This window comes from Talpa europaea, assembly GCF_964194135.1.
Source record: "Talpa europaea genome assembly, chromosome: 15".
In the NCBI taxonomy this organism is placed as follows: Eukaryota; Metazoa; Chordata; class Mammalia; order Eulipotyphla; family Talpidae; genus Talpa; species Talpa europaea.
The window spans coordinates 23,536,190-23,563,812 of NC_140083.1; the positions used below are offsets into that span (position 1 = coordinate 23,536,190).

The following is a 27,623-nucleotide window of genomic DNA, read 5'->3' on the forward strand; positions in this document are numbered from 1 at the left end:
ACTTCAAGCAACTCTCCTTGCTGGCTACTAATGAGCTGAGAGCCACGAACATCCCAAGAGGCGAAAAGGAAGCTTCCAGTCCTACTCTAGTCCTCCTGGAAATCCAGATATCCCCTCTCTCACCCCCAGATAACTTTGGGATCGGATCTGGGGCTGCTCTCTGGCTTGCCTGGAGGACCATGGCTCCTTTTGGAAGAAACTTGCTGAAGACTCGGCATAAAAACAGGTAAAGTCAAGAGTGTATGTGCCTGTGATACTCCAGAGCCTATGTGTGAAGCTATGTGTTTTGTTGTAGTTACATTTGATGGGACTTGTTCTTAGGGAACAAAGCCCCTAGGGAGCTATTTCTTTTAGGAATGTTCAGTTGATGAGGCTGCTGTCCCGGTAATGAAGTGCAGTGGCCTGCTCTGGCATTTTTGAGGCTGAGAATGAGTCTTTTGACCCCTTCCACCTCTCTTTGGTTTGTTCTTTTTCCACAGTCAGCATCCCCGAAATCTCTCTTGTGTTGCCCTGCATATTGGAGAGTGACAGGATGGCCATCCTGATTTTGCTTCAGTTGGAATTATAGTAGATTACAGGAAGAGTTAAAATATTGATGAACATACAACTGGAATTTGTTAGACACTAATTAGAACAAAAAACATAACTGCTGATACAGTATGGGACATTCCTGAAACCTGTCAAGTTCCCAAGGCAAAAATTCTCCGTAGAGAAACTTTTGTGAATTGATTCTTTGGGAAATCTTTGAGAACATTAGGTGGTTTCAGGCACTGAAGGAGGATTCACACATCTGTCTTCCTTGATCTTTTTATATTCTTTCCTCTGATTTGCTTTGCTTTGCTATTTCAAGCCTGAAATGCTCACAAACACTATTTTTCTTGAGTCACGTTGTGTGTTTCCTTTCTATCAAATACTTTATGAACACATCAAAAGTTACACTTTATGCCTAAGAATATTAGGATAATTTTAGAAATGGGCCTTACCCTTTTAATGTATTTATTTTGATAAGTGCTTTTCCATAACTCTTTTTTCAGTCATGCCTGTTTGTACTTGTCATAATTTACTTAGTGTAAATTTAAAAGCATACAATTACATGGTAGGAAATGATAAAATTATTTTAAAGTGTCTCATGACAAAATAGAGTAATACAACTTTAAAGCATTTCTCCTTATTTTGTGCATGAATATCTACCTGAAAAAAAATATTTTAAACTTCTTCCAAATGTATTCACAATTTAGTGACTGAATTCACTTTGAGACTTTGAACAGAAAACAATAAATACTATAAAACTTTATATACCAGTTTGATTCAATGCTAATTACTTGGTAATATATCACAAGTTTGGTAGTTCTGGTCATTAGTGAAACTATTTTTAAGTTAAAGAAAGAGGTCTGAGTTTTTCTTAAAAAATATGTTTGTAATGGTTATCATTATCAAAAATAATTTTGTATTTTAGTGGTGTCAGTGCACTAAAAAGTATTCCAGAGGACTCACTCTGCCCCCCCAAATGCTTAATATTTTTTTTTACATTCTTCAGTAACTCTATTTTTGCAGTACATTTATTTAAAATGTGTGTACGTGCATGCACATATATGTCTATATAAAAATTACTTTGGAAAAGTACCTGGTATGTCAAATAACAGTGCAATGAACATTGCATGCACCCCTGAGTTTTCCTGAGAGGAAAGAACACATTTCACTTGCATCACATCAGTTTTGCCGCTGTCATATGTACTCAACTCATAAAACCAGCTTTCACTCAAGAAGGTGAGTATACAAACACTTTTTATATGGCATTTTCTATTTTGGTGGCAATAGTGAGGCTATGCACAAATTCTCTACTGAGTGATTTCCCTTATAGACCTCTGGTTCTCCAGTCCTCAAAAAATTTTAAAATATAGCAGTGGTTGGGAACTTAATAATATGGGTATTTCAAACTGAGCAGTGAATAAGCACATGATGTCTGGAAATATTGAAATAGAATTAATGCATTTTTTTTTTAGCGTTTACTATTGTTATAGATAAGGTCTTTGTATTTGTACTGTTTTTTACCCTCACAACGGTGAAACTGGAAGCAAAAATTAGTTAGATGATTAAGCTTATGAGTTTCATTTTCCGGGTTTCATATGACTTAAATAATACTACTCTAACTTACATAGACCAAATTTTTTAAATGGCATACGATTCATCCTTTGATAGAAAATTTAATTGATGATAAACAGTTATCTGGTAAATGCCAGTGCATCCCTCAAATATATAGTTTTAAATTTCTGTAGACCACAAGCTAAGAATTTCAGTAATATATTTGTATGCCTCGTGATATATAGTTTATATAGCTAAAATAACTATTTGAGCATAATTGTATCTTTCTCAAGTAGAAAATATGAATTGTAGAGGAATATTGGGAATTTAAAATTATAATATTTTGAGAAAGTTTGTTTATTGAACTTTTTTGCATCCTGTTCTTTTTATTTTGTTCCCTCTTAGAGGGAGGGATATTTAGTCATCCAAGACAAAAACTCAGAAGCTAGCTTTGAAAATATTTTCAAATATATGAGTATTTGAGAGTTTTATGACAAATGAAACACAAATTAAACTTCAAAGTATGAGGCATAAAAACAAAACCCATAAAACTTGGAGAGGGCAGGGCCTATCTATCTAGTCGTATGTGTATCTGGCATGGGATGAACTTAACTATACGTTTGTTTATATAATTTTGTAAACTAAAATTATAATTTGTACTCAAACTAAAAGCATAGTAATTATTTTATTTTTATTCATCACCGGATGTCAGCTACAATACAAAAGTGAATACTTTATGAAGGGTTGATTGACATTTGATATAATCCAAGTTGACAGAAAAATAATTACATGCATTTGGGAAGCAAGTTAATCCTCCTTTACCAGATAATCATTTCTCAGTGTTAACTAGCATCTGATTTAAAAATTTGGGAAACAATCCTCAGGGAATTTGGTCACAAAATGGTTGTATTTGAGCACATAAACTTTTCATTTTTAACTTTCATGTAAATAAAAGAAAGAGGGCTGATCTAAAATTCTTTATGTTTATAATCAGAGTTAATCTTCCTAACTTTTATAATTGTAGAACATTTCACAGGAAGAGTAGTCTTCAGAAGACCTTTTGATCTCAGGAGATGAAATGTTAATTTTGGTTCCAGGATAATAGAACATTTTGCTACTGAATCGCAAAGATTGATGAATTATCTTCTTAAGCAGTTTTTTGTTCAATATGAGAAATGAAACTGTTGGAGAGTCAAGATATTTTCTTTTTAATAAAATATTTAAGATTTTAAAAATGTTTTCTAAAAGTCTAACTAGGTAGCTATTGCAAAAGCCAAAGAAACACGGGGTCAGTTGATGTTCATAAGGATATTTGATTATTGGATATAGATTCTACTACTTTTAGGTATTCACATAGGTTCCACTTGTGAATGTGATTAGCTTCATATTAGACTCCCATTTTCAAGGTAATAATTGTTTTGAAAGCTAATGCTTCTAAGTAGCAATCAGCACTTTTTAAAAAGTCCTGATTGTTTTTAGCGTTCCAAACTTTTTTCTAAGTTCAAAAAACTGGCAAGTCACTACAAAGTTTTTAGGGATTTGGTTGTCAGTTATTTTTCCTTGGTGTTTTAATTAATAACTTTGAGTTCAGGGGACTAGTTGGACCTTTCAGCAAACCTTAGAAGCATAAAATTGCCATACTCAAGCAATATCCCATATATTTGCCAAAAACATGTAATTTGAATCCTTCGTTTAGGTGATTTGTAGGAGAGAACAGTGAGTAGGAAAGGATCTAGTTTAGGGGATAAGATCTTTATCAGTATTGTTATGTACTGTTAAGCCAGATTTGACTTTCCTTGGCTTTTCCTATATCTATGGATCTATGACTGTCCATTACAGGTGATGACAGACATCATCATAACATCAACATTAATTAGAATGCTCTAAGAAAGACAAATAGTGGATGATCTCACTCATATATGGAATATAGAGAAATAAAGGAAAGGAACAGAAAAAAACAAGCCATTACAACCCCTAGAAATCTGAGTGTAGAGCTGAGATGTAGGGTGGGGAGTAAGAAGTAAAGATGGCAGGATAGCTGGGGACTTGGGTATACTATGGTGGAGGTCTGTGGCTGTTCTGGTGTTGGTGTGGTGTAACAACATACATTTGAAGAAGTATGAACATGAACCTACTCTCCTAAGAGAGATTCAGTGTTGTAAATCAACATTACCTTAATAAAATAATTTAAATAAAAAGTATACAAAATATAATTGTTAAACATATTAAAAGCAAATAATACAACTCTATTGTTTGATAGTTGATACAAATCATTTGCATTAAAATTTGCTCTTGAATTAATAGAACATATCTAGCCAAGTTTTTAAAAGCCAGATATTTTATATTGCCCCCAAACCTGCCCCATTCTTCAGTCGGAAGAATTAAGTTTCGTGGTTTAGAGTAAAAGTCTTGGCAATATGGATGTTTTCTCATTGTCAGAAGTATGGTCCTTTATGAACTTTGTAAAATGGGAAACTGGCATGTGCTATTTTGTTTTACTTGCAAGGAATATTAAAAGTATTCCCAAAATTGGATTCAGAAATGCCAGATATTTGATTATATACATCTTCTTAGTTCCCAGGAATTCCTGAAAGAGATTCCCCCTAATGATACCTAGTAACTTAAGTAGTTATTAGTTGGCAGCAGACAATCCATTAAGAACAATGACTGGAATGTTCTCTCTCTGGCAAAGATAACCTGAGAACTGTGGCAGTGGTGAAATTGAGCTCTAAGTTAAATCTTGAATTGTAACTTAAGCAACTATAAGCCAACTTGAAATCCACTACATAAGATGTTGTATTATGTATTGTACAAATTCATGAAACATACCAAGGTGAAAAGTTCTTAAATGGATTTTTTTTGGGAAAAAAAAGGTTGAAAAAGTTTATAGTTGGATTGCATAGGATAGAATGTTTTGATGTTATTTGGCTGGTGTGTAGTTCCCGGAAATTTGATCATAGTTTTAAATAATTCATACAAGTGTTCTCTTCTTTTGATTTTAGTTCTGAAAACAGAAGAACGTTAACATGGGGTATGTGTTTACCTCCTCCAGGTGTATGAGGATGCCAGTTCTCAACAAGGAATGCCTTTGTCTTTTAGCATATTGGCTTTCTAAAATGGGGCAACAGGTTATCTGCACCACGTATATATGAAAGGAAAAAGTTCAGCATACTTTCGTGTTCTCATGTTTTTGAATGTATCTGCCAAGGAGCTTTAAGGAGACATCCTCTGGCAAAACATATACAAAACATAACATTGATTTCTTAAGAGTTAATTATTTACCGTTCTTTAAAATAGACTGTGATTCCATTCCATGGAGCCTATTGTAAACTTACACTTGTTTTTATATTGTTTGAATGTAAATTTAAAACAATTATTAAAGTTAATAGTCACATAAGAGCAAAGCAATTACTTTAGGTGACTGGAATAGAGTCTGGGGAAGATGTTTAGCAATGGCTCTGATAAGCAAGATATTTCAGGAATAAGAAAGATCATTAGGTTTCAAGTATGTTGACAAAGAAGGAAAATGATTCTTACAGGTTGATTACCTACAGACTACAATGCCTTTTGTTTTTATAAATAGATTGACATAAAAAATCTATTTTTATCCATAAAACAGATATCCATAAAAAATTCTCATTGAGTATAGGCTCTGTGACAGTAGGAACCTTAACTATTTTGTTCCTATTCCAAATAACCAGTGAGTAGGTGCCTAATAAATATATTTATTCCAAATAGATTTGGTCTCTCTGCAATACATGAATCAGAGGCACAGACTGGTACATTTGTGTTGAATGGATGCATGGGCAAATTAGAGAATGAATCTATAAATTCAAGATCTACCTTTCATCATCTCTGTTCCCGGACTTAACTCTACCTTGTTTGCAAATGACAATCATATCTAATAAGTAGATCATATGTGTATATATATATATTTTTTCTCAGTTTTTAAAACTGGATTTCTTCTAGGAACAAAACCACAGAACAGGGCAATTCATCCTTCTTTCGGGATGTCCTTACTTCCCTTCATACCCCTTAACATAGCAATGTACACATTAGGCTTGGTATATGATGGCAACTGTCTTCTATACTTCCCTCTGCTGAATGTAAAGTGTTTCTTCTTTTGAGGTGAGAGGAAAATTTTGTTTTACTTGATAAAAGGACAGGCCATTCTCTTTGTTTATTTATTTATTATTATTTTTAAAGATTTATTTGTTTATTTATACAAGCACTGGGTACAGTCAGAAGTGCAGGAGGGTGAGAGAATTCACCAGAGCCAGAGGGGAGAGCAGAGCAGGCAGACTGATGAAGTATACTGCTGAGGGGAGCAGTGGGCGGCAGGAGAGGTCTGCGTGCCATGTGGGACCCTTGCCTGGTGGCTGGGGATCGAACCGGTGCTGCAGAGGCTGCGGGCAGCTTCTCAACCCAGCGCTCAACCGCTGCACCACAGGGGAGGCCCCATTCTCTTTGTTTAAATACAGTTACATTACAGCTGATGAGACAAAGATCAAATGCTTGAAATAAGCAGGAAGAATATCTTGGTTAAGAATAGTAATTCTTCTTTTTTCCCTAAGGATTTATTTTATTTTTATGCATACAAAAGTTGGGGTACAGGCCAGAGGTGCAGGGGCATAGGAATTGGTGTGAGGGGATTCACCAGAGACTGAGTGGAGAACAGAATAGGCAGACTGACTGAAATACACTGCTGAGGGGAGCAGTGGGCAAGTCAGGAGGGGTCTGCTGCGTCATGTGGATTGCTCCTTGGCTGGGGATGGAACTCATGCTACAGTGGCTGCGGTTAGCTTCACAGTACTACGTCTTAACCCTTTGCGCCACCAGCGAGGCCCAAGAATAGTAACTCTTTGGTCATATAGACTTAAGACAGATCCCAGCTATACCATTACTATTAGTAGTAATGTACCCTGGGACAAATACTTAATCTTTCTGATATAGCAACAACAATAATAACATGCAAGAATAAATTCAAGTGACAACTGGTGAGGGTGCTCTTTAAGTGAAACATTATACAAATATTGGTTTAAAAATTATAATGTCATTCTGGTACCTTGGAAGTTGACTGTGCAAATGAGGGAACTCTTATGCTTAAGTAACTTCATTTGCTTCAAGGTAAAGCCACCTCTGCTAACACTTTTTATAACACTCTGCATGAAAATTACTGTCCTAAGTGATTTACTTAATAACTAATGCTGTGAATAAGATACATTTATTTCCCTTATTATATATATGAGGTAACTAAGACAGGGAACACTGCAATAATTACTAAGTGACAGACAGGATTTGAATCCATACTCTTCACAATTATTCTGTATGGCCTATCTATTTAGGATTTCATTTTTTCTTCTCTAAAATTCCAAACTCTCAGTTTTTGGACTAAACATGGTTATATATGGAAGACACAGAACATTGCTAATATATAATAAAAGTTCAATGAATAGTCAATCCTTGTTGAGATGCAAAATGTTATGGCATGTATCTAAATTTTATTGCAGTAACATTGGTTCACAACACTGTAAATGACTTAAGAGAATAGCTTCACACCTTCACAGATGTATGTCGCCACTTCATCCCCACCACAAAGCACTCATAGCCTCCAACATAGCTCATGAGATCTCGCCTCCCCCTTTGCTCCCATTTCCACTCTCCTTCCCCACCAAATAGCCTCAATTCTGCAATAGTTTTTCTGGGTTTGTTTTCATTTAGCTTTGTCAGTCTCCTTGTTTTGTTTCTCTGTATTCCACCTATGAGTGAAATCATCCTATCTTTGTCTTTCTCCTTCTGACTTACTTCACTAGCATAATCCCCTTCAGTTCCATCCATGTTGTTCTATTTTATATTGTTTATAGGTGAGTAGTATTCCAGTATTGATATATACCAAATCTTCCTGAGCCACTCATTAGAATTTGGGCACTTAGATTGTTTCCATGGCTTGGTTATTGTAAATAGTGCTTCAGTGCACACAGGATGCATGTTTGCCTCTGAATTAATATTTTGGTATTCTTCTGGTAAATAACTAAGAATGGAATTGCTGGATTATATGGCAGATCCATCTTTAATCTTTTGAGAAACCTCATACTGCTTTCCATAGGGGTGGACCATTCTATATTTCTACCAACAGTGTAAGATATTTCCTTTCCTTCCACATCCTTGTCAGCATTTGTTGACTGTTATTTTGATATGGACCATTCTCATGAAAATGAGGTGGTAGCTCAGTGTGGCTTTGATTTACATTTCTCTGATGATTAGCATTTTTTTTCATGTGCTTATTAGCTATCTGCATGTTTTTCTTGGAGAAGTATCTAGTTTTTCTGCTCATTTTTTAAGAATTCTTTGTTTTCTGGTTGAGTTTCATGTATTTTTTTGTATCAGCCCCTTATCAGATGTATGGTATGCAAATATTTTCTCCCATTTAGTAGGCTGTCTTTCTGTTATAGTCATAGTTTCTTTCACTGTGTAAGTTTTTAATAACTTAAATGCTATAATATTTTAGGTTTCAGTATCTCAGTCTTGATTCACTAGAACTTCTGTGCCACCACTTATCTCTCTTTCTCCCTAGATACAAAGAGGTAAATTATAAATTACAGAATTACACAAATGAGTCCGCAAATGTTAATCAAAAACAATTTTTGGAGCTTGATTAAATGTTTGAATTTTGACAACTTTTAGGTTTAATAGCATAATTCAAAAGATATTTCCTTATATATCTTTGTAGAAATTTGCTTAAAAATAGGACACATAGTTTATTTTATTCTTTTTCTTTTAAAAAGAGAAATTGAATTATTTAATGACCCTTTCATGTCTAAGTTTCTATGATTCTAACATATTCTTTGCAGAGTAGAATTAATTCTTTTTTTGCTGCTCATTTACCTTTTCAAGATAAGTTAATAGCATAGAATTTCAGGAAAAGTTGACGTTTGTAAATTTATTTTACTTAAAACATATGACACATTGTGAAAAAAACACCACAAAAATAGTATTATGATAAAAGTCAAATGTATTTATTTCTGTCTATAAAAAGATGTGACTTGTTTAATAAATTATAGTATCTAACATTCTTATTTAATTTTTGCTCAGTATAATTCTAAGTCTAGTAAGGCAGCTACATGGGTATTGTGAGCAGCTGTCTTTTAATTTTAATTTAGGTCTGGTAAATAGTATTTGTTACTGTATCAGACATGCAAAGACACAGCCTCATTCCTAAGAGATTAAATTACTAATTGAGAAAACAGTACTACAGTTATTTATCTCATGCACGAACTTTTAAAAATCACTCTTGCATGGAAAATTGTCTTTGACAAAGTGGATAAAATCACAATCTGTATGTTATAATTAAGAAAAAGAGAATATAGTCTTTTAGAGTAGAGGAAGGCTGTTTCTCTGTAAAGCAGATGCTCGCTAAATGTTTTTAGTTGACTTTAAGTAAAAGTATGTGAGAGGAGTAAATGGAGGTAAGGAAAATAAAAGGAGCATCATCACAATTAGATAGTGTTTATTAAACTCCCACAGTTAGGTGACAGGCTTGGACAAGAGCATGTAACACAATAAGATGTACAAAAAGATGTAGGAGGGGACTGAATCACACAAAGCTAAGACTGACTCAGATAGGATAATCAAAAAAGAAGAATTAAGAAGTAGGCAGAAATGTAGTCAGATTGGCAAAAATCCATAATCTTGTTTGGATTGGTAGAAAACATTATATTACAATTGAGGAAGTCTATTGAAAACTTAAAGATGGTTTATATAATAATATTAGACCATCAGTCAACTGTAGTTGATTGCCACTCATTCCAATAATCATAATAAATTGGCCAGTTTATTAGTTCATAGAATTGAGTTAATTTATTTTTGTGGGTCTTTTCAATCTTAATTCCATTAATGGAGACAGAGGTTTCAATTTAAGCAAATTTTCATGCTTGTTAATTATGGTGTACAATGAATGGATTTGATTATATAGTCTGAGGCTTATTGATACATTATACTCAACCATTTAACAGGACATTTTATAGCCACCCCAAATAATTGTAGTTATTGTAATGCTCCTCATTTACTGTGAACCTTTGTCAATCCCTCTGTAATCCATGCTTATAGTTAACTGCAGAAATTTAAGAACCAGCAGCAGGGCATTGGATTTGGACATCATACTCTTCCACACTGGAGCCTGAAGGAACCTATTTTTAGTTCTGTGCATAAAACCTAACATTTGCCTGGAAGCTATGAGACATGCTATTCCAAAACAATGGATGTTTCCATGGGGTAGACATATAATTACAATCTCACATGCAGAAAGGAGCTAAGTACAATTAGAAGAAGCACTATGAAGCTGTAGTGGACCTTTGAGATTCTTTTTTAACAGTGTGGGAGGCTAGGCAATTTATAGCAGTGGAACACGAAGTATTCCCCTAGTTTAACTGCCGGGTCTTCTACTCTAGTCGTGAAAGTCAAGAATTTCATCTCAGAATTATTAATTACAGACATGAGACTTAGAACTAGTTTACTTAAAATATGTTGATCATTTAGTGGTCCGACTTTTAGTTGGAATAACTTGCTGTAGGTGCCTTCCCAGCGGTGCAGGGATTAAAGACAGTGCTGTCAACTATTGCCAGCCACTGCAGCACATGTTTAATCGGCCGGTCAATGAGCTGACCCACATGGTGCAGCAGACCTCTCCTGTCTTGCCTTGCTCCTGTCTGCTTCCCTCAGGGGTGTGTTTCAGTCAGTCTGCCTGTTCTGCTCCCCACTCTGTCTCTGGTGAATCCTTCCACCCCCCATACCTCTGGCCTACACCCCAGCTCTTGCATGCATGCATAAATAAAATAAATCTTAAAAAAAAATTGGGTGGCTAATGGAGGAGATACTAATACTTTTGGTGTGGTCTTGTTAAATCTAAATACCTATTAATATCTAAGTAGAGGTAATCAATAAGATATGACATCCTAAGGATCGGGATTAGAGTTATGGAAAGAGCGGTATGTTAGGTGAGAAAGACAGAACAATGTTTCTGTGGATTTTACAGAAACTGAACCCTAATGAGAGACACAATTTGAATATAAAAAGATGAGAAGAACACTGGTCATGAACAAACACAAAGAAAGAAAAAAAAAATATTTGGCATGAGGACATTAATGTAATTTGTCAAATAGATTATTTACTTTTGTGAGCAAGAAAATGACATAATTATAGGACCATAAAGATTAACCTTGAAAATAAAATCAATGGGATATTTGGAAAGAGTATAGAAAAAATATGAGTGGGCCAGTTAGGGGAGAATCAGAGATGTATTGCACAAAAAGAGAAGATATGTGACACCATTGTACATGCTTGGATGAAGGCTAGCAATTACCAGGATGTTTCCACAATACTTTTAATGATCTCTACAATTTGGGCCTGAATAATTTAGAAGGTAGTTGTGTCATCATAAGGAACAGAAAAAAATGGCAAACATTTTGGGCAGGGAAGAACATCAGGATGAAGAGTGCGAAACTAAAGGTGTCATTTGAATGTTTCTAAATATATTCCACCTCCAAACACCTGGTGTTTGGACACCCTGCACCTGAGATGGGACTGTGAAAGCAGCTTTTCATCCATCCTACTCCCATCCCTTTGACAGCTATGTGGGACTGACTAATGTGGAGCACACTGCACCTGGAATGGGACTCCTTTCCAAGTCAGGACCTTTAGGCTGACTAATCGTATGTAAAACCCACTCAATCTCCATGAAATATTGAGTCCCCATCCTGCCAGTGATGCTTTAATCACAACCCTTGATTGAAATTGCTTCAAAACATGGCTATCACTTCCACTGTATTGTTTGTTTCTTCTGTTTAAAGACTGCATTATTTTTACCTTTTTATCATCTTAGAGAATCATACTCAGAATTGTTGTGTAGATAATGGAGTTTTCAATAATACCTAAACAAATAAAATCTGTTTGGGGAGCAGGAAATTCATGTAGATCAGAAGTTGCATAAAAAGTCCCAAAAGAAGTATTTTATGTCATTTTATCTACCTTCTCAACTACTTACCTCTGTCAATGCAGTGTGAAAACAGCCAGAGACAATACATAACTACATGGACATGGCTGTATTTCAATACAACTTTATTTACAAAAACAGGTGGTAGAATAGTAAAAAACACCAGGCACTAGTTCAATGAAAAATTCTCTTCACTTACCCACCTGTGCTCTGAAAATTAAAAGAAACATTTAACATGCACAATGTTTGGCACAAGATTTCAAATGAAAGGCTCAGTCAAGGACCTGACGGGCAAACTAGAAAAAAAAGAAGCAATAGGCAAAGTAGACAATGCTGCTACTGAATGTACATTGGGTTTTGTGGAAGCATCAAAAATGGCACCCATTTTCATCTGGAATGGTGGGAATGGGGTTATTCAAAGAGGGTGAGGGAATTTTCCTGGAGGAAGCAATATCTGAAACAAAGCAAGTGATAGATGGAGTAGGGAACAAGGGGTATTTCAGGTCAAGGAAACAGGTAATGGAAAAAAGTCCATTAAAAACTAAAGCATGGCAAATGCAGTTCAATCAGCCTTGCAATTCATAAGGTAATAGATTTACAGCCAGGTTGTCTTCATATTAGATGTCAGACACCAGAAAGAAATTTGGAACAGCTTGCTTGAGGTGCATATTAAGCATATTAATTGGGAGGATCAGTTCATGTTGGGAAAAACAGTGAAACAGACATAGTGACTGGTTGTTAAAGGGGGATGAGGCAGATAGAAAGAATCTGGGAAGATTCCCATTTTTAAAGCTTGAGAGATAGATGGAGGTATGAAGGATTACATTCAGTAAGAAGGGAAATCAGGAATAGCTTGGGATATGAGAGGGCTATATGATTAATTCACTTTACTGGGTCAAATTTGAGGTACCTTATGGGTTAATTATGAAGTAAAGATGCAAAAAACATGGTTGGGCTTATGAGTCTAGAGCTCAAGGGCAAAAAAAAAAAAAGATTTGGGAACTACATTAAGTCCTCACTTAACATTGTTGATAGGTTCTTGGAAACTGCAATTTTGAACCAAACCACATGTATTGAAAGCAGATCCTTGAATAACATCATTCTGTTCAGCATTGGCTAGGTCTTATTCTTTTTTTTTCTCATCAAGGTTATAACAAAACAATGTTATTTGAGGACATGCTGTATCATCATAAAATTGGATGATAAAGTTGGGTAAAATAGTTGTCACCCATAAGAATGTGTACAATGTAACAAGAAATGAATCACAGACAGAAACCTGAGGCATGCCACTTGTATCTGTCATCATTTACTGTATAACAAATGCTAAAAATGCTAAAATTAGTGCCTGGAAACAAATTTATTATTGTGTTGATTCTGGGTAAACTGGGGTGGTTCTTTTGCTAGTTTCATCTGGGACTTCTCTTGAGCTGTGAGGGCTAGCTTCGGGGACAGGGTCTCCCTCTCCATAAGATCTTTTGGTTTAGGCGTTCTCATCAAGCAGCAGTCTCAGGGCAGTATTGAAAGAAGCTGCAAGAGTTCTTGAAACTTGGACTCCATAGCTTGTGCAAGGTAGTTTTTACCACATTCTGTTGGTCATAGCAAGTCCCAAATTCTATTCAAGGTGGAAGAAATCACGTTTTTTGGTGGAAGGAGTCACTAAGGGTTTGTGGCCACCTCTGCATGGCTTCTACATTTCTTGAATACACAGAGGAAGCATGGTCCAAGTGGGAATGAAGAGAAACTAGAAAGGTAAAGGAAGAACCATGTAAGAATGAAATCACAGAAGTCAAACTGGATTGCTGCAAGAATGGGAGGGAAGGGTATACAAAGATGTCAAGTCAGTTCAGTTCTGAAAGTGGCTATTGGGTTTGGCAGTTAGGAGATCTCTGATAAACAGAAGAAATGTGTCTGTGGATTGGTCATGGTGGAAGTTACTTGGGGTGGATTGCAGTTACTGGAAAGTGATGACCTAGTTAGAGTGACTGTGGATTGCTATTTGAGTGTGTGTAGGGAAGATACTTGAGGCCAATATGTATTCAAAAAATGATTGCTACAATGTGATGAAATAGTAGGAAGGACCAGAGGAAAGGGTGACATTAGAGAGTTTAAAAGGGGGTAAATTATAAAGCAAAGTCCATGAGGAGGTAAAGGCAAAATTCAGAGCTTATTAGAGTTTAAAACTTTTTTTTTTTTTTAATAGAGGCATGCTTTATTTATTTGTTTGCTGGTTTGTTTGTTTGTTTTTGTTTATACATGCACTGGGTACAGTCAGAAGCGCGGGAGGGAGGGTGAGAGAATTCACCAGAGCCAGAGCGGGGAGCAGAGCAGGCAGAAGGACCGAAGTACACTGCTGAGGGGAGCAGCGGGCGGCAGGAGAGGTCTGCGCGCCATGTGGGACCCTCCTCTGGTGGCCGGGGAGCAGCCGGGGATTGAACCGGCGCCGCAGAGGCCGCGGGCAGCTTCGCAACCCAGCGCTCAACCGCTGCGCCACCGGGGAGGCCCTAGAGTTTAAAACTTTGAGAAGGAAAATGGACTTTAAAATCTTTGATATAGATTACCACAGTTTTTCTCCAATCAATCATATTTTCAAGTATCTCTTTTTCCGTAACAAAATGCATGACAGGGCCTCCCTGAAAGTGGAGGGGTTAAAGACAGTGCTATTAAGCTATTGCCAGCCATTGCAGCACTAGTTCCATCCCCTGCAGATGGCCTAGGAGCTTAACAACCCACATAGCACAGCAGACCTCTCATGTCTCGCCTGCTGCTCCCCTCAGCAGTGTATTTCAGTAGATCTGCCTGTTCTGCTCCTCACTCTCTCTGGTGAATTCTCTCACCACCCCCTGCACCTCTGGCTTACACCCCAGTTCTTGTGTGCATAAATAAATAAATCTTTAAAAAAAAACAGAATGGCATGACAGGCCCTGGTATAATCTTGTTTCTACAAGTTATTAATATGTTATTGCTCTGGAGATAATGTATTTGTGACTCATGTGGAAAACATCATTTTAGATAAATCGGAAGTCACAAATTATTGCAGTTATTAATGAATACGTTCAGAGATGGGAAATCAGGGTATTGTGATGTCAGATAGTCTATTGGATACTTCAAATGTTTACATATTTTTAGTGTCATTCAAATATGCCAACATGTCTCAGAATACATTTGGAGAGAGAAAAGTAGGCAATTGCAGGCAAAGATTATAATCACCATCATTGGGAAATATCTTCTACTAAGAAGACAAAACCAATTATGGAGGTTGATGCCAAAAGGAAAAGTAATACTAGTAAATTGACATAACTACAGCTATCATTAAACTAAATATTCAGGCTAGATCGCTTTCCCTTAATGAATAAATTTATGCTTTGTTGTTATGAAATATTTTTCTAAAAAGGACAAATCAATAAGGAAATTTAGATATTTGCTAGGCACATGCAACACTGGGAAGTTCTAGAATTTCCAATGAGATTAGCTATTTTCTCAGCATTTCATCTGGTAATTACTACTTGTTAAATATTTACATTGTGATAATAATCAATTTCCGGAATCTGAACTATGAGCCCAGTTTACTTAACCTCCAGCAGTCTCCAGTACACATTCTTTATGCAATCTCTTCCCTTTTCTCTGTTTATGGGAATTACCTACTATAGCTACCCTCCAGTTATGAAATGTTTAGGGTTTTTCTTATCCTGCATTACTGGCTCATATTATGCTTCCTAAAAAATTTAAGCGGAGTTAGTAGAGCATTAAGCTAGTAATATTTTCTATGTATATGTTTATGTGTAATGCTAACTTTCAGGGTAATTTTTCTTTTGTATTAATTTTTGATTGACTTATTTTTATATACAATACTTAATTTTCTGAAGTATTCCAGATTTAAAATTATTTAAATAAAATGTTAACAGTTTGTGTTAGTGAAAACTCATGGATAGTCCAGCTTTTCATGCTTCATCTATCAAAAGAGTGTTTTGAATTTTCTTAGCAACCTAAGAAAAGATCTGTATTATTTATGGCTGACAAAGTCTGATTATCTCTTTCTCAGACTACAGGACTGTGATTACATTTTAAAAATGATTATATTAAAACAAACAAAAATAATAATTTCTGAGACTATAGGGCAATATCTGTATATTCTTGAGCTTCATTATCACTTTGAAGTGTATATTATAAAGTTCAATTGGATTTGAAATCTATTCAAGTTATCCTAAGAAGTATCACTATTACATTTGTCAATTGAAAGAAAGAACTGTTAGATTGAAATAATGCTCATACCCTGAAAGGATAATTAGAGATGAGATTACTCAAATTCTGTTCAGTGGCTGCATCAATATAAGAAAAAGCACTGGACAGTATCCCATCAGTTGCCACCATTCGCCTGTGCAAGTAAAGTCTCTGATCAATTGTCTCTGTCAGAATTTGAAGAGAGCATTTTAAAAATCTTAATTTTTTGTCACAATGCTATTTAAAGCAGAAAACCTAATATCAAAAATTATATTAAAGCAATCACAAGTCTTATTCAAAACCTAAAACTTTAATGTCAAAGTACTATTATCATTATTATATTATTAAGTATTTATCTACTATTAATTCAAGAAAGCCAAAAAATATTATTTTAGAAGGGTTTGTCTTTCTGACTTATTTCACTTTGCATAATCCCCTCCAGTTCCACACATGTTGCAAAAGTTAAGAGTTTATTTTTTAGTATTCCATTGTCTTAATCCACTTAGCTGTCTTTGGGTGCTTAGCTTGTTTCCATAACTTGGCTATTGTAAGTAATACTGCAATCGACATAGGCGTGCATATGTCTCTTCAAATTAGTATTTTTGCATTTTTTCAAGTAGATATCTAGCAGTGAAACTGCAGGATCTTATGGTAGATTTATTTTTAATCTTTTGAGACACCTCCATACTGTTTTCCATGGGGACTGAACCAGGCAATATTCCCAGCACAGCCTCACCAACACTTGTTTCTGGTCTTTATGAATGTAGACCATTCTCACTGGTGGTATCACATTGTGGTTTTGTTTTGCATTCTTTGATGATAGTGATGATAACATTTTTTCATGTACCTGTTGGCCATCTGTATGTCTTCTTTGGAGAAGTGCCTATTTAGTTCTTCTGCCTACTTTTTGACTGGGTTATTTGTTTTTTTTCATTGAGTTGTATGAGTTCTTTGTTGATCATGGATATCAACCACATGTCAGATGTGTGGTTTGCAAATATTTTCTCCCATCTATGGTATTTTCTTTTCTTTTGCAGTATAGATGTAGTCCCAATTGTTTATGTTCTCCTTTATTTCACTTGCTGTTGGAGACTAATACACAAAGCCATCACTGAGGCATATGTTGTAGAGTATTTTGTCTATTTCTTTGGATTCATTTTATGGTTTCAGGTCTTATATCCAAGCCTTTTATCACTCAAAATGGACACTGAAATTTGAATCATATAATTCTCATGTGTTATAAAGACTTTTTTTTAATTAAAAAAAAACATTTTAAAGTGTAAGAATCCCTGTTAGCTTGCGGCCTACACAAAAACAGGCAGAGGGCTGTATGTGGTCAATGCCTATAATTACTAGTCCAGTGAAATATTTTCCATATTTATTTGAACAAGTTTGACAAGTTTAGATAAACCTAGAAAATTAACTGTATAACTTATCTCTTTCAAAGTTTAATTTCAAAAACTACCTATGACATTTAGCTTTGCACATTTGAAAAATAAACAATGTGCTGATGATTACAAATAAGTACACAGTATTTTAGTGGTTTTCGTATGACCACACTGTGATTCTCTTCATTCTTTTGGTTGTCTAAAGCAGAAAGGCAACTAACAATTACTGAATGTTAACTGTATATCAGCCTCTGGCCTGTGACCTTTATGTACATTGTCTCATTTTCTATTTATTAAAACATAGTGAAGTGGGTGGTATTCAGATGAGAAAATTGAAATCTGGATATATTTAAACACTATAAAATTTAAAAATAAAATGACAACAGTTTATACAACAGAATATGATGCTGTATAGACTAATAATGCAATGGGGGAAGGCTAGAGATTTAATTTCAAGAAAATTGAGTGTGTGAATAATTATATGTACCTATTCAAAACTGGGGATAATTATAGTACCTCTCTGAGTGGTTTGGGATGAGGATTAAATGATTTGAACATTTGAAGCACTTACAGCATTCAATAATTGTGAGCATTATTACCGAGTTCATCCTTTCACACCCCACCATGTTTTCTTAGTCACCTTACTAATTTAAAACTACCCTTACTAAAACTATCTGTTTTGGGCCTCCCCTGTGGCACAGTGGGTTGAGCACTGCACTGTGAAGCTGTCCCGCAGCCTCTGCAGTTTGGGTTAGATTCCCGGCCGGCCAGGGAGATTCCCACATGGCGTGGCAGACCTCTCTTGTCGTGCCCACTGCTACCCTCAGCAGTGTATTTCTGTTGTCTGCCTGTTCTGTTCCCGACTCGGTCTCTGGTGAATCCTCTCACTCTCCCACACCTCTGGCCTGTACCCCAGCTCTTGTATAAAAATAGGTAAATCTTTAAAAAAACAAAACAAAACAAAACTATCTGTTTTACAGTTATCAGCCTCACACATAATCATACTAAGTCACAATTTGAAAGGGTCTTCCTTACCTACAAAATTTTACAACATCTCTCCCAAATTAAATTTCTTGATGCTCTTTAACTTAATATGACTTTCTAGAAAAAGGTATAGGAATTAAAAATGAATTGAAGGTACTGAGGTCAAATTCTATGTCTTTTATTATGTATTAAATATTACTTTGTTTTTATTCTTAAAATTTTATAGCACATTTGTACAGAGTATTATCTCCTGATTTCAAATAATTTTCAAGATGGTCTTGAATTTTTTAAATTTCTTCTTCTAATCATATCTTTTCTCCTTCTTAGCTATATGGCAAATTCCTGAACATAAGATGACTGCATCTTCCATATTTATTTTAATCTCAGCATATATTCACAATTTCTAAAACTAAAGTTCCATGAACAAATGAATATTGAGGCAATTTATAAAAATTCACATATCAAATTTCAAAATGGGCTATTTATTGGGAGGTTAACTACCTTAGAAGGGTTCAAATAATTTACATTAGTCTTTTTCAAAAGCATACATTTATACTTTTATCTTTACCCAATTTTGTTTCTAAATCTGTATTTGAGTCATTCGTTTTCTTTCATTACAAAGTGACCCAATCATATCAAACAGAATGTTAATTTTTCTGCTACATAATAATGTTGAGGCAAGGTAATTTATTAGCTCAAATAATTATAGCTATACTGTGATAATTTTGATTATTGGAAAAAGATCCTGTAAAATTTAGAAGTGAGATATTTTAGTTGAAAAATAGCTGTGATTTAAACTTTGAACTTACAAACTGATTATGGTATCTTCAGCATTTTTAAAGTTAATAATTTTTATAGATTTAGATTTGTAAACTCAAATATCAATTTATTACTTCTTGTATTATGTACCACACATAATTTAGAAAAAATTCTCTTTAATTTCACCAATTTTTAATCTTTAGTGAATTATATGCTTTTATTCAGCCTAAGATAAATACACTGAAATCAAATTTCCCATTATTGGTTTATAGCTCCCATTCCTAATTATCATTTGTGAACCTTGCATTGTTGAGTTTTTCTGTCTTCAGGTGTTATTTGCTGATATGTTTTTGATATAAATGCCACATAAAGAGTGTTATACATTGAAAGGTTATTTTCATTATTTAAGACTTAATTATTAATGTAAGATGTTTTGAGAAAAGACTAAAATAGGTTTTCGTAACTTCACAATCATCTCTGTTTTCCATGAAAACTCTATTATATGGCATTAAAATCTATTTCCTGTTAGATGAGAATCTCTGTGTAGAAATTTTTCCATCTGTATTGTATTTTATATTGCATATATCAGTATACAAGATGGATATAGATGAGTCATATATGTTGTATTAAATCTCACTGTGTTCCTTGCTTTGGCTTTGAATTGCAGAGTGATGTCAGGATAAAATATACCTCTACCTTTTGAGAGTATAAATGTGTACAGAGGCTTAATCAATATTTTATAACAAATTAATTGCATTACGTGTTAAGAAAATATCAGGGATGTGATTTTTATTTCTTTCTGGAAGGAAAAGTTTTAAAGGAATTTAGTTACAATCAACTGCATGGAAAAAAATCATATTATGGCAATATCTTAACTTAGCCAAAAGACTGAAAATGTTGAATATTAGTAACCCCTGTTTTGTGTTCAATAATCAGAAAACACAAAAAAACAAGTTTTTAATGTAGTATGATATGTGAACTTATTTGAATAATGGTCACTTCAGACAATATTGATTGCAAAGTGTCTTATGAATAATTAAAATAAGACAGTGTTATAGTTAATGTAGTTCCATTAGTAATGCATTTTTTAAATGCATTTAAATGCATTTTTTAAATTTTAGCCAAATGATGTTTATTGACATAAAGTAGGTTTACATCTTTATATTTCCTCCAGGGGTTATAGGTTCAAGTCTCTGTAATTGTACATGTTCGCACCCTGCCCCTCACCTATTTTTAAAGGCTGTGTCTGATTTCCCTAGTTATATCTTACATGCCTACCGCATCTCTAACCTTAACTAGATGATAACAAAGATTTCCTTTTTTCATCTCCAACAATTGTTTCTGAGAATTTCCATTTATCCCTTTTAAAACTGCAGATATTGTCTGGGCCTCCTCTTTTTCCAAACTCTGGGTTCCTAGAAACCTCTTTTCTTAATTTTTGTCTTTGTTGGTCCCCTCTTTCCAAGAAGCTTTCCAGAATAGGTTGCAAAGAAGGAGTAAGAGTGAAATACAATGAAAATTCCTTGTGCTGACTCTCAACACTTTCCACAATCCTGGCACTTCACTGTTCTCCTATTTTATCTACATGTCTTTTCAGCCCACTATCCACTCTCTATTTTTGGTGACCAGATGCTCAAATAATATATATTAATGAAGAAGAAAAATTTACTGGCCTGTGTAGTTAAGTTTTCCTGAACTGAAATTTATCCTATTCTGAATGTTTATATTTCTGAAGCATCTAAATGCAAACATAAATATTTCTGAGTTCTAGCTTTGGGATCAACAAAGGGAAGTTCAGTTGGGCAGTATTATAAATAATAAGCATGAAGATTGACTGTGGGATAAAATGAGCAAAATTTTCAATTATATTATATTAAACAAAATGCCAACTTTCATCATTTATTTTAGGTTACTTGAAATAGATAGGATTCTCCTTGTTTGTTATTTTTGCCTTCACATATTTATTTTGCTGTTAGATCTATGTAAGGTGCAAGAAAAGGGGGTGAAAATGAAGCAATGATAAAAGCATATTTTGTTACAAACCTAAAACAGAATTCCTGAATAACATGACAATATTGACATTACATGCTAGACCTATCTTTCCTATGAGGAGTCTGTTCTGTTCACTGCAGAATGTTTATGCTCCTGGTCTCTACCTACTACATGCAGTATTTCCAAACCCCAATTTGAAAACCAGAAATGTCTCCACAGATTGTGAAATATCCTCACCACAGTGGGATGGGGTGGGAAGAATCACCTGTGGCAGTTATTTGTTTAATTCATTGTGATTTCACCCTTTATGTGTTAAAGGAAAATTAAACATTACACTGGAGTTCAGTTGTTTCTTGGCAGCACTGGCCCAGAACTTGGAATCTAGAACTTGAGTGATAAGATTCCATGAAGTGCAAGCAGGTCCTGATTCTACAGCACTTGACCTGTTGATACTTGGATGGGAGATCCACGTTTCAAAAGAGAGAAACTTCAGCAAAAAGAATAAGTTATAGTAATAAAAAGGCCACATGAACAAGTCTTTGGGTAGTGAGTCAGTATTCAGATATGCTCCCAAAGCTTAATAGTTCTTCATTCTTCAGTTTGAAGGATCTTGCCATCACAATCTCCAGGCAGGCTCAGGTGCCACCAGTGTTTGGATAAAAAATATCTAACTTTCCATTTCCAGGTGTGGATTATTATGTGATTATAGAATCAAACAATAACAAAATTTCACTTAGCATTGCTCCTATATATGGATTGTGTTAATATCATGCTTTCTGGGCTAGCCTAGGCATTAAAGAATTGAGACATAGAAAATGCACCCAGAAAGTCCAAATAATTTCTACAAATATCTATATATGTTCTAGTGTTTATATACTTGATTTTAGAATCATTGTCTTAAGTTATTCTTTTTTTTTTTTTTTAAAGAATTTTCTTTTTTTTTTTTTTTTTAATAGAGGCATGTTTATTTATTTATTTATTTGTTTGTTTGTTTGTTTATACATGCACTGGGTACAGTCAGAAGTGCGGGAGGGTGAGAGAATTCACCAGAGCCAGAGCGGGGAGCAGAGCAGGCAGAAGGACCGAAGTACACTGCTGAGCGGAGCAGTGGGCGGCAGGAGAGGTCTGCGCGCCATGTGGGACCCTCCTCCGGTGGCGGGGGAGCAGCCGGGGATCGAACCGGCGCCGCAGAGGCCGCGGGCAGCTTCGCAACCCAGCGCTCAACCGCTGCGCCACCGGGGAGGCCCAAGTCTTAAGTTATTCTTAATAAATTAACACTTTAGTAATTGTTACTGTTTTGGAAGTAAGACTTACTATGAAATATTGACCCTGATAAGTTTTGTACATCAAATTTCAGTTACATTTTATTGTCCTCTATAAAATAGGAGTAAATGTTGCTCTTTGATTTATTCTGCTATGCCCCAACTTCAGTGCCCTTTTCATCTGGATAAGTGGATAAAGATGGCCAAGTTTTATCCACATTTTATAACTAGTTGATTTAAAATAATCTAAACTTATACACATCTATGATATTCCTATATAATCTCATCAGGAAATCAAGAAGTTCACCTACTGGTTGCTCCCTCCTGCAATATCTTGAAACACCCATTGCGGCAACTGCCATCTGTGTGGCCTTATCATCTATGGTCAGTCTCTTGCTCCTTTTCCCTTCATGTGTCACTCAGATATAAGAGGCTCTGTCAATACTTTCCTTTATACAGGATGTTCAAATAAAATAAGTATGGAGAGGAAAAGAGGGAAATTTATACTTTACCTATAAGCATTCAAACCAGGAATCTGACTGATGATAGCAGGCAGCGAACATTAATCTTACAGGGAAAGATGCATTGAGTTTCAGACAATTTAGTTGAAAATAACTTGAAATGTAATCAGTTTATAAATGGAGAAGTAGTTGTTAGTTAGGAGTCATACATGCTATTGTAATTTATTTTCATGGATAAGCTGTAGAGTTGGATTCTACTAGAAATGTCTGTGGAGTTGCTTAATGCCAGAGTTGGGAGAAATGATTCTATTTTCTACCTTTGTGACTTTAGGCAAACTATTTACCTTGCATTTGTATCTGTTCTTTCATCTGTAAAATGAGGATATTAGTAACTGCCAAATACCATTCTTAAAATCAAGAATGCTACAACACAAGAAAAGTCTAAAATAAAAGTAATGTTGTTGGATTGGAAATAGTAATTATTGAAAAACATTTTCAATATACAAGAAAAACTTTAATTTTTGCTATTAAGTAGCAATGAGTGCATAAGTGTGAATTATGGGTAGATGAAAAGAAAAAGAAAAATAATCTTAATCACATAGACAGTGAGGTTGTTTATAAATGTAACTGAAATTCTAGGCTAAAATTAGAAACTAGAGGTGAATTACTGAGAGGGGATATTTTATAAATTAAAGATCTATGAGTTTTCAGTTTTATGTGACTTTAATATAATCTCTGGGTAGTTTAATACCCAGTAAAAATGTTATCCTCTCCCCCCAAGAAATAAAAACAAGATAAAGCAAAACAAAGATATCACTTAGGCATGCCATGCATGTATATTTTTTATTTTGAAATAGCATGCCCTGTTGTCATTAGAATTGGATGTCCCAACTTTTCGATTTCAATGATTAAGTAACTGTTTATTACATTATATTACTTGACAATTTATCTTTCTATATTTGTATTTTTTGGTGATGTTTTCTAGTGGAGGCTGCAATGATTTACAGCATTGTATAGGACTGTATTTTTAAGCTTTTGTTGTGTATGCTATCGTAGCTGTCATTACTTCTACTAAAGAGCAGATTTCCAAAAGTTGGTAAGGGAGCATTTTATTTAGTGCCAGTTCTAAGTGTTAAGTTCTTATATCAGATAATAAGGCTTGCTTACGTAGGTGACCACATGAAAACAATTATTTCAAAAAATTTGTGTTTAAGATTCCTATATTGGTTTAATTTTGGTGAATACTTACTTTCTATCCTTTTTGTATTCTTACTTGAATTTTCTATGAAAAGATGCTGAAGGTCATCAGTCTAGATTTTGGAAACCACTGATGTAATAAGAAACATAGTGCTAGAACTGACACTAAAGTCAGACCCCAATCCAGCCATTGTTTCCCACAATAAGCTAGGGTTACAGTTTATAAATCAAAGGTCTTGCTAACATCCATATTTCCATGACAGTGTCAACCACAGAGGAGGTTCTTAGAAAATATTTGTTGAATGAATAGGAACTCAATTGGAACCATACTAGAAAATATAGTTTTCAAAATCATAAGCCTGCTACAAAGTCAAATTTAAACATAATGAAACTTTTAACTAGGTATGGAAGATTTATTGCCTAAATTTAGTAATGAATGCTTATTACTTTTAAACATGTTCAGTCAAGTGGCAGAATTTTTGCAAATTATCTGGTTTGATGATAGTGGTAAAAATTCCTCAAAATATTTAGAAATAACTGATCCAAGAAAATACAAGAATGTTTAGGAAAAACTTGAAAGAAAAAAGAACACGTGAAACCAGTCAGAATATGATGTTATCAATAAAGGCACAAATATTCTCATATATAATGTGGAAATAATAATAGTATTACTGACTGTGCTTCCTGTTCATTAGTGTTACATTATCCAAATGAACTGAAAACTAGCAGATCATTGGGGAAGCCACAACAAATAAGAACTTGGTCCTTCCAAGACCAGAGACTGTCAGTTGAAGCAGAGGTCATGGAAGTATCAGAGAATGATCATGTACATCTCTATTATTATTCAACAATGCAAACGGATTCCATGATCTCTGTGTCTCAGTTTCCAACATAAATGTAGTATAGGCTGAGGTGAATACAGGTGATCAGTTGTTTACTTAAAGACCTTATGTCCTATTTCATTTTCTGTTTAGGCTACTACAAAATCATAGTTCAGCAATTTGACTCTTTCTTAAATTGTTGTAATACCCTTCGATCTAGGTCTTCCTGCTTCTACTTTACCTTTTTATAACAGTCCAGTGGTTTCTCAATAAAATTAGAACAAAATCTAAATGCCTTAGCGTGGCCTGCAAAACTTTGCCTTTCTGCTAGATCTCATTATTTGTGGCTCAAGATTTGACCTCTCCCACCAATAACCCCAATTCCACTATCCTCAGTCTCCAAATACATTCATGCTATTTCTGTCCCTGGAACATAATTCATGACACTTGCCCTGCTGCTCATTCTTCCTGGAATTTATCCCTCGGGTCTCCAGCTGCCTCCTACTCATAATTTATGTCCTTATTCAAATGTGACCTTCTTAGACTTACCTCTTCTAAGTACTCTAATTGAAATAAAGCAGGCCTCCCCTTCCTCAGTCATTCTGTTTCCTTCATCCAGTTTAATTTTCTTCTTAGCATTTACCACTATAGAATTAATTACACATTTATGTCTGAATCCTTGTTTCCTTTTTTTTTTTTTTTTATCTTTTGCACTGACACGCAGGTCTTGACATATAGTTGGCATACAATAAACATTTGTTAAATGAAAGAATGACTGTTTTCATTAATGGACTCTTTTTAACCAGTATCATCCTACCATTCTTTCCTATGCTTCCCAGGTCCCCTAGTCTTAAGGCTCCAGCAAAAATTCTATGTCCTCTTTTTCATCTCCACTTTGGTTATTGCCTTAACTCCAACAGTTCTAACTGTAATTATGTCTAAGTTTTAAAGAAACTTTAAAATAATTTCACTTGTCTTTGATGACAATTTGTTCTTTATAGGACCCGCTAGGAAATAAAAAAGGAAATTAAAAGGTTTTCCATGGTTTAAACTTTTTTTACTTGCAGGATAACTGATTCTCATGTACCCTCAAACCTCAAAATGCCTCTCTCATTCAGCATAAAATCTAGAAAGGGTATTAAAGTTAAACCATCTTTCTGAGTTTACATAGGTGATGACAGAAATATAATGTGTTTTGTTTTTCTTTCAGATCTCCAACTAAGGACATGGATTCAGAAGAGAAGGAAATTGTGGTTTGGGTTTGCCAAGAAGAGAAGATTGTCTGTGGGTTAACTAAACGCACCACCTCTGCTGATGTCATCCAGGCTTTGCTTGAGGAACATGAGACTACATTTGGAGAGAAACGATTCCTTCTGGGGAAGCCCAGCGATTACTGCATCATAGAAAAGTGGAGAGGCTCTGAGCGGGCTCTTCCTCCACTCACTAGAATCCTGAAGCTTTGGAAAGCCTGGGGAGATGAGCAGCCCAATATGCAATTTGTTTTGGTGAAAGCAGATGCTTTTCTGCCAGTGCCTTTGTGGAGGACAGCAGAAGCCAAATTAGTGCAAAACACAGAAAAGCTGTGGGAACTCAGCCCAGCAAATTATATGAAGACATTACCACCAGATAAACAAAAAAGAATAGTCAGGAAGACTTTCAGGAAGCTGGCTAAAATTAAGCAGGACACTGTTTCCCAGGATCGAGATAACATGGAGACATTAGTTCATCTGATTATTTCCCAGGACCATACTATTCATCAGCAAGTCAAGAGGATGAAAGAGCTGGATCTGGAAATTGAAAAGTGTGAAGCTAAGTTCCACCTTGATCGGGTAGAAAATGATGGAGAGAATTATGTCCAGGATGCATACTTAATGCCCAGTTTCAGAGAAGTTGAGCAAAAACTTGACTTACAGTATGATGAAATCCAGATTCTGGAGGACCTGAGTGAAAGTGACGGAATTGTACATCTGGAAGAACGACTAACATATTACAGAATGCTCATTGACAAGCTCTCAGCTGAAATAGAAAAAGAGGTAAAAAGCGTTTGCAGTGAGATAAATGAAGATGCAGAAGGCACAGCTGCAAATGAACTTGAAAGCTCAAATTTAGAAAGTGTTAAGTGTGATTTAGAGAAAAGCATGAAAGCTGGTTTAAAAATCCACTCTCACTTGAGCGGCATCCAGAAAGAGATTAAATACAGTGACTCATTGCTTCAGATGAAAGCAAAAGAATATGAACTCCTTGCCAAGGAGTTCAATTCACTTCATATTAGCAACAAAGATGGGTGCCAGGTAAAGGAAAACAGAGGCAAGGAATCAGAGGTTCCCAACAGCTGTGGAGAAGTTCCTCCCTTTACTCAAAGAATATCGAACACATATACCAATGACACAGACTCAGACACTGGTATCAGCTCTAACCATAGTCAGGACTCAGAGACAACTGTAGGAGAAATGATGTTGCTGTCAACATAA

At 35.0% G+C, this 27,623-nt stretch overlaps 1 protein-coding gene across 1 annotated transcript; it reads left to right on the forward strand.

The window, feature by feature from the left end:
- Positions 1–179: 179 nt before the first annotated feature.
- Positions 180–27,623, forward strand: RASSF9 (Ras association domain family member 9; the record flags this gene model as incomplete). The annotated part of the gene is made up of 2 exons (XM_084254646.1): positions 180–226; positions 26,363–27,623. 2 exons carry the CDS (start codon positions 180–182, stop codon positions 27,621–27,623), a joined length of 1,308 nt encoding a protein of 435 aa, XP_084110772.1.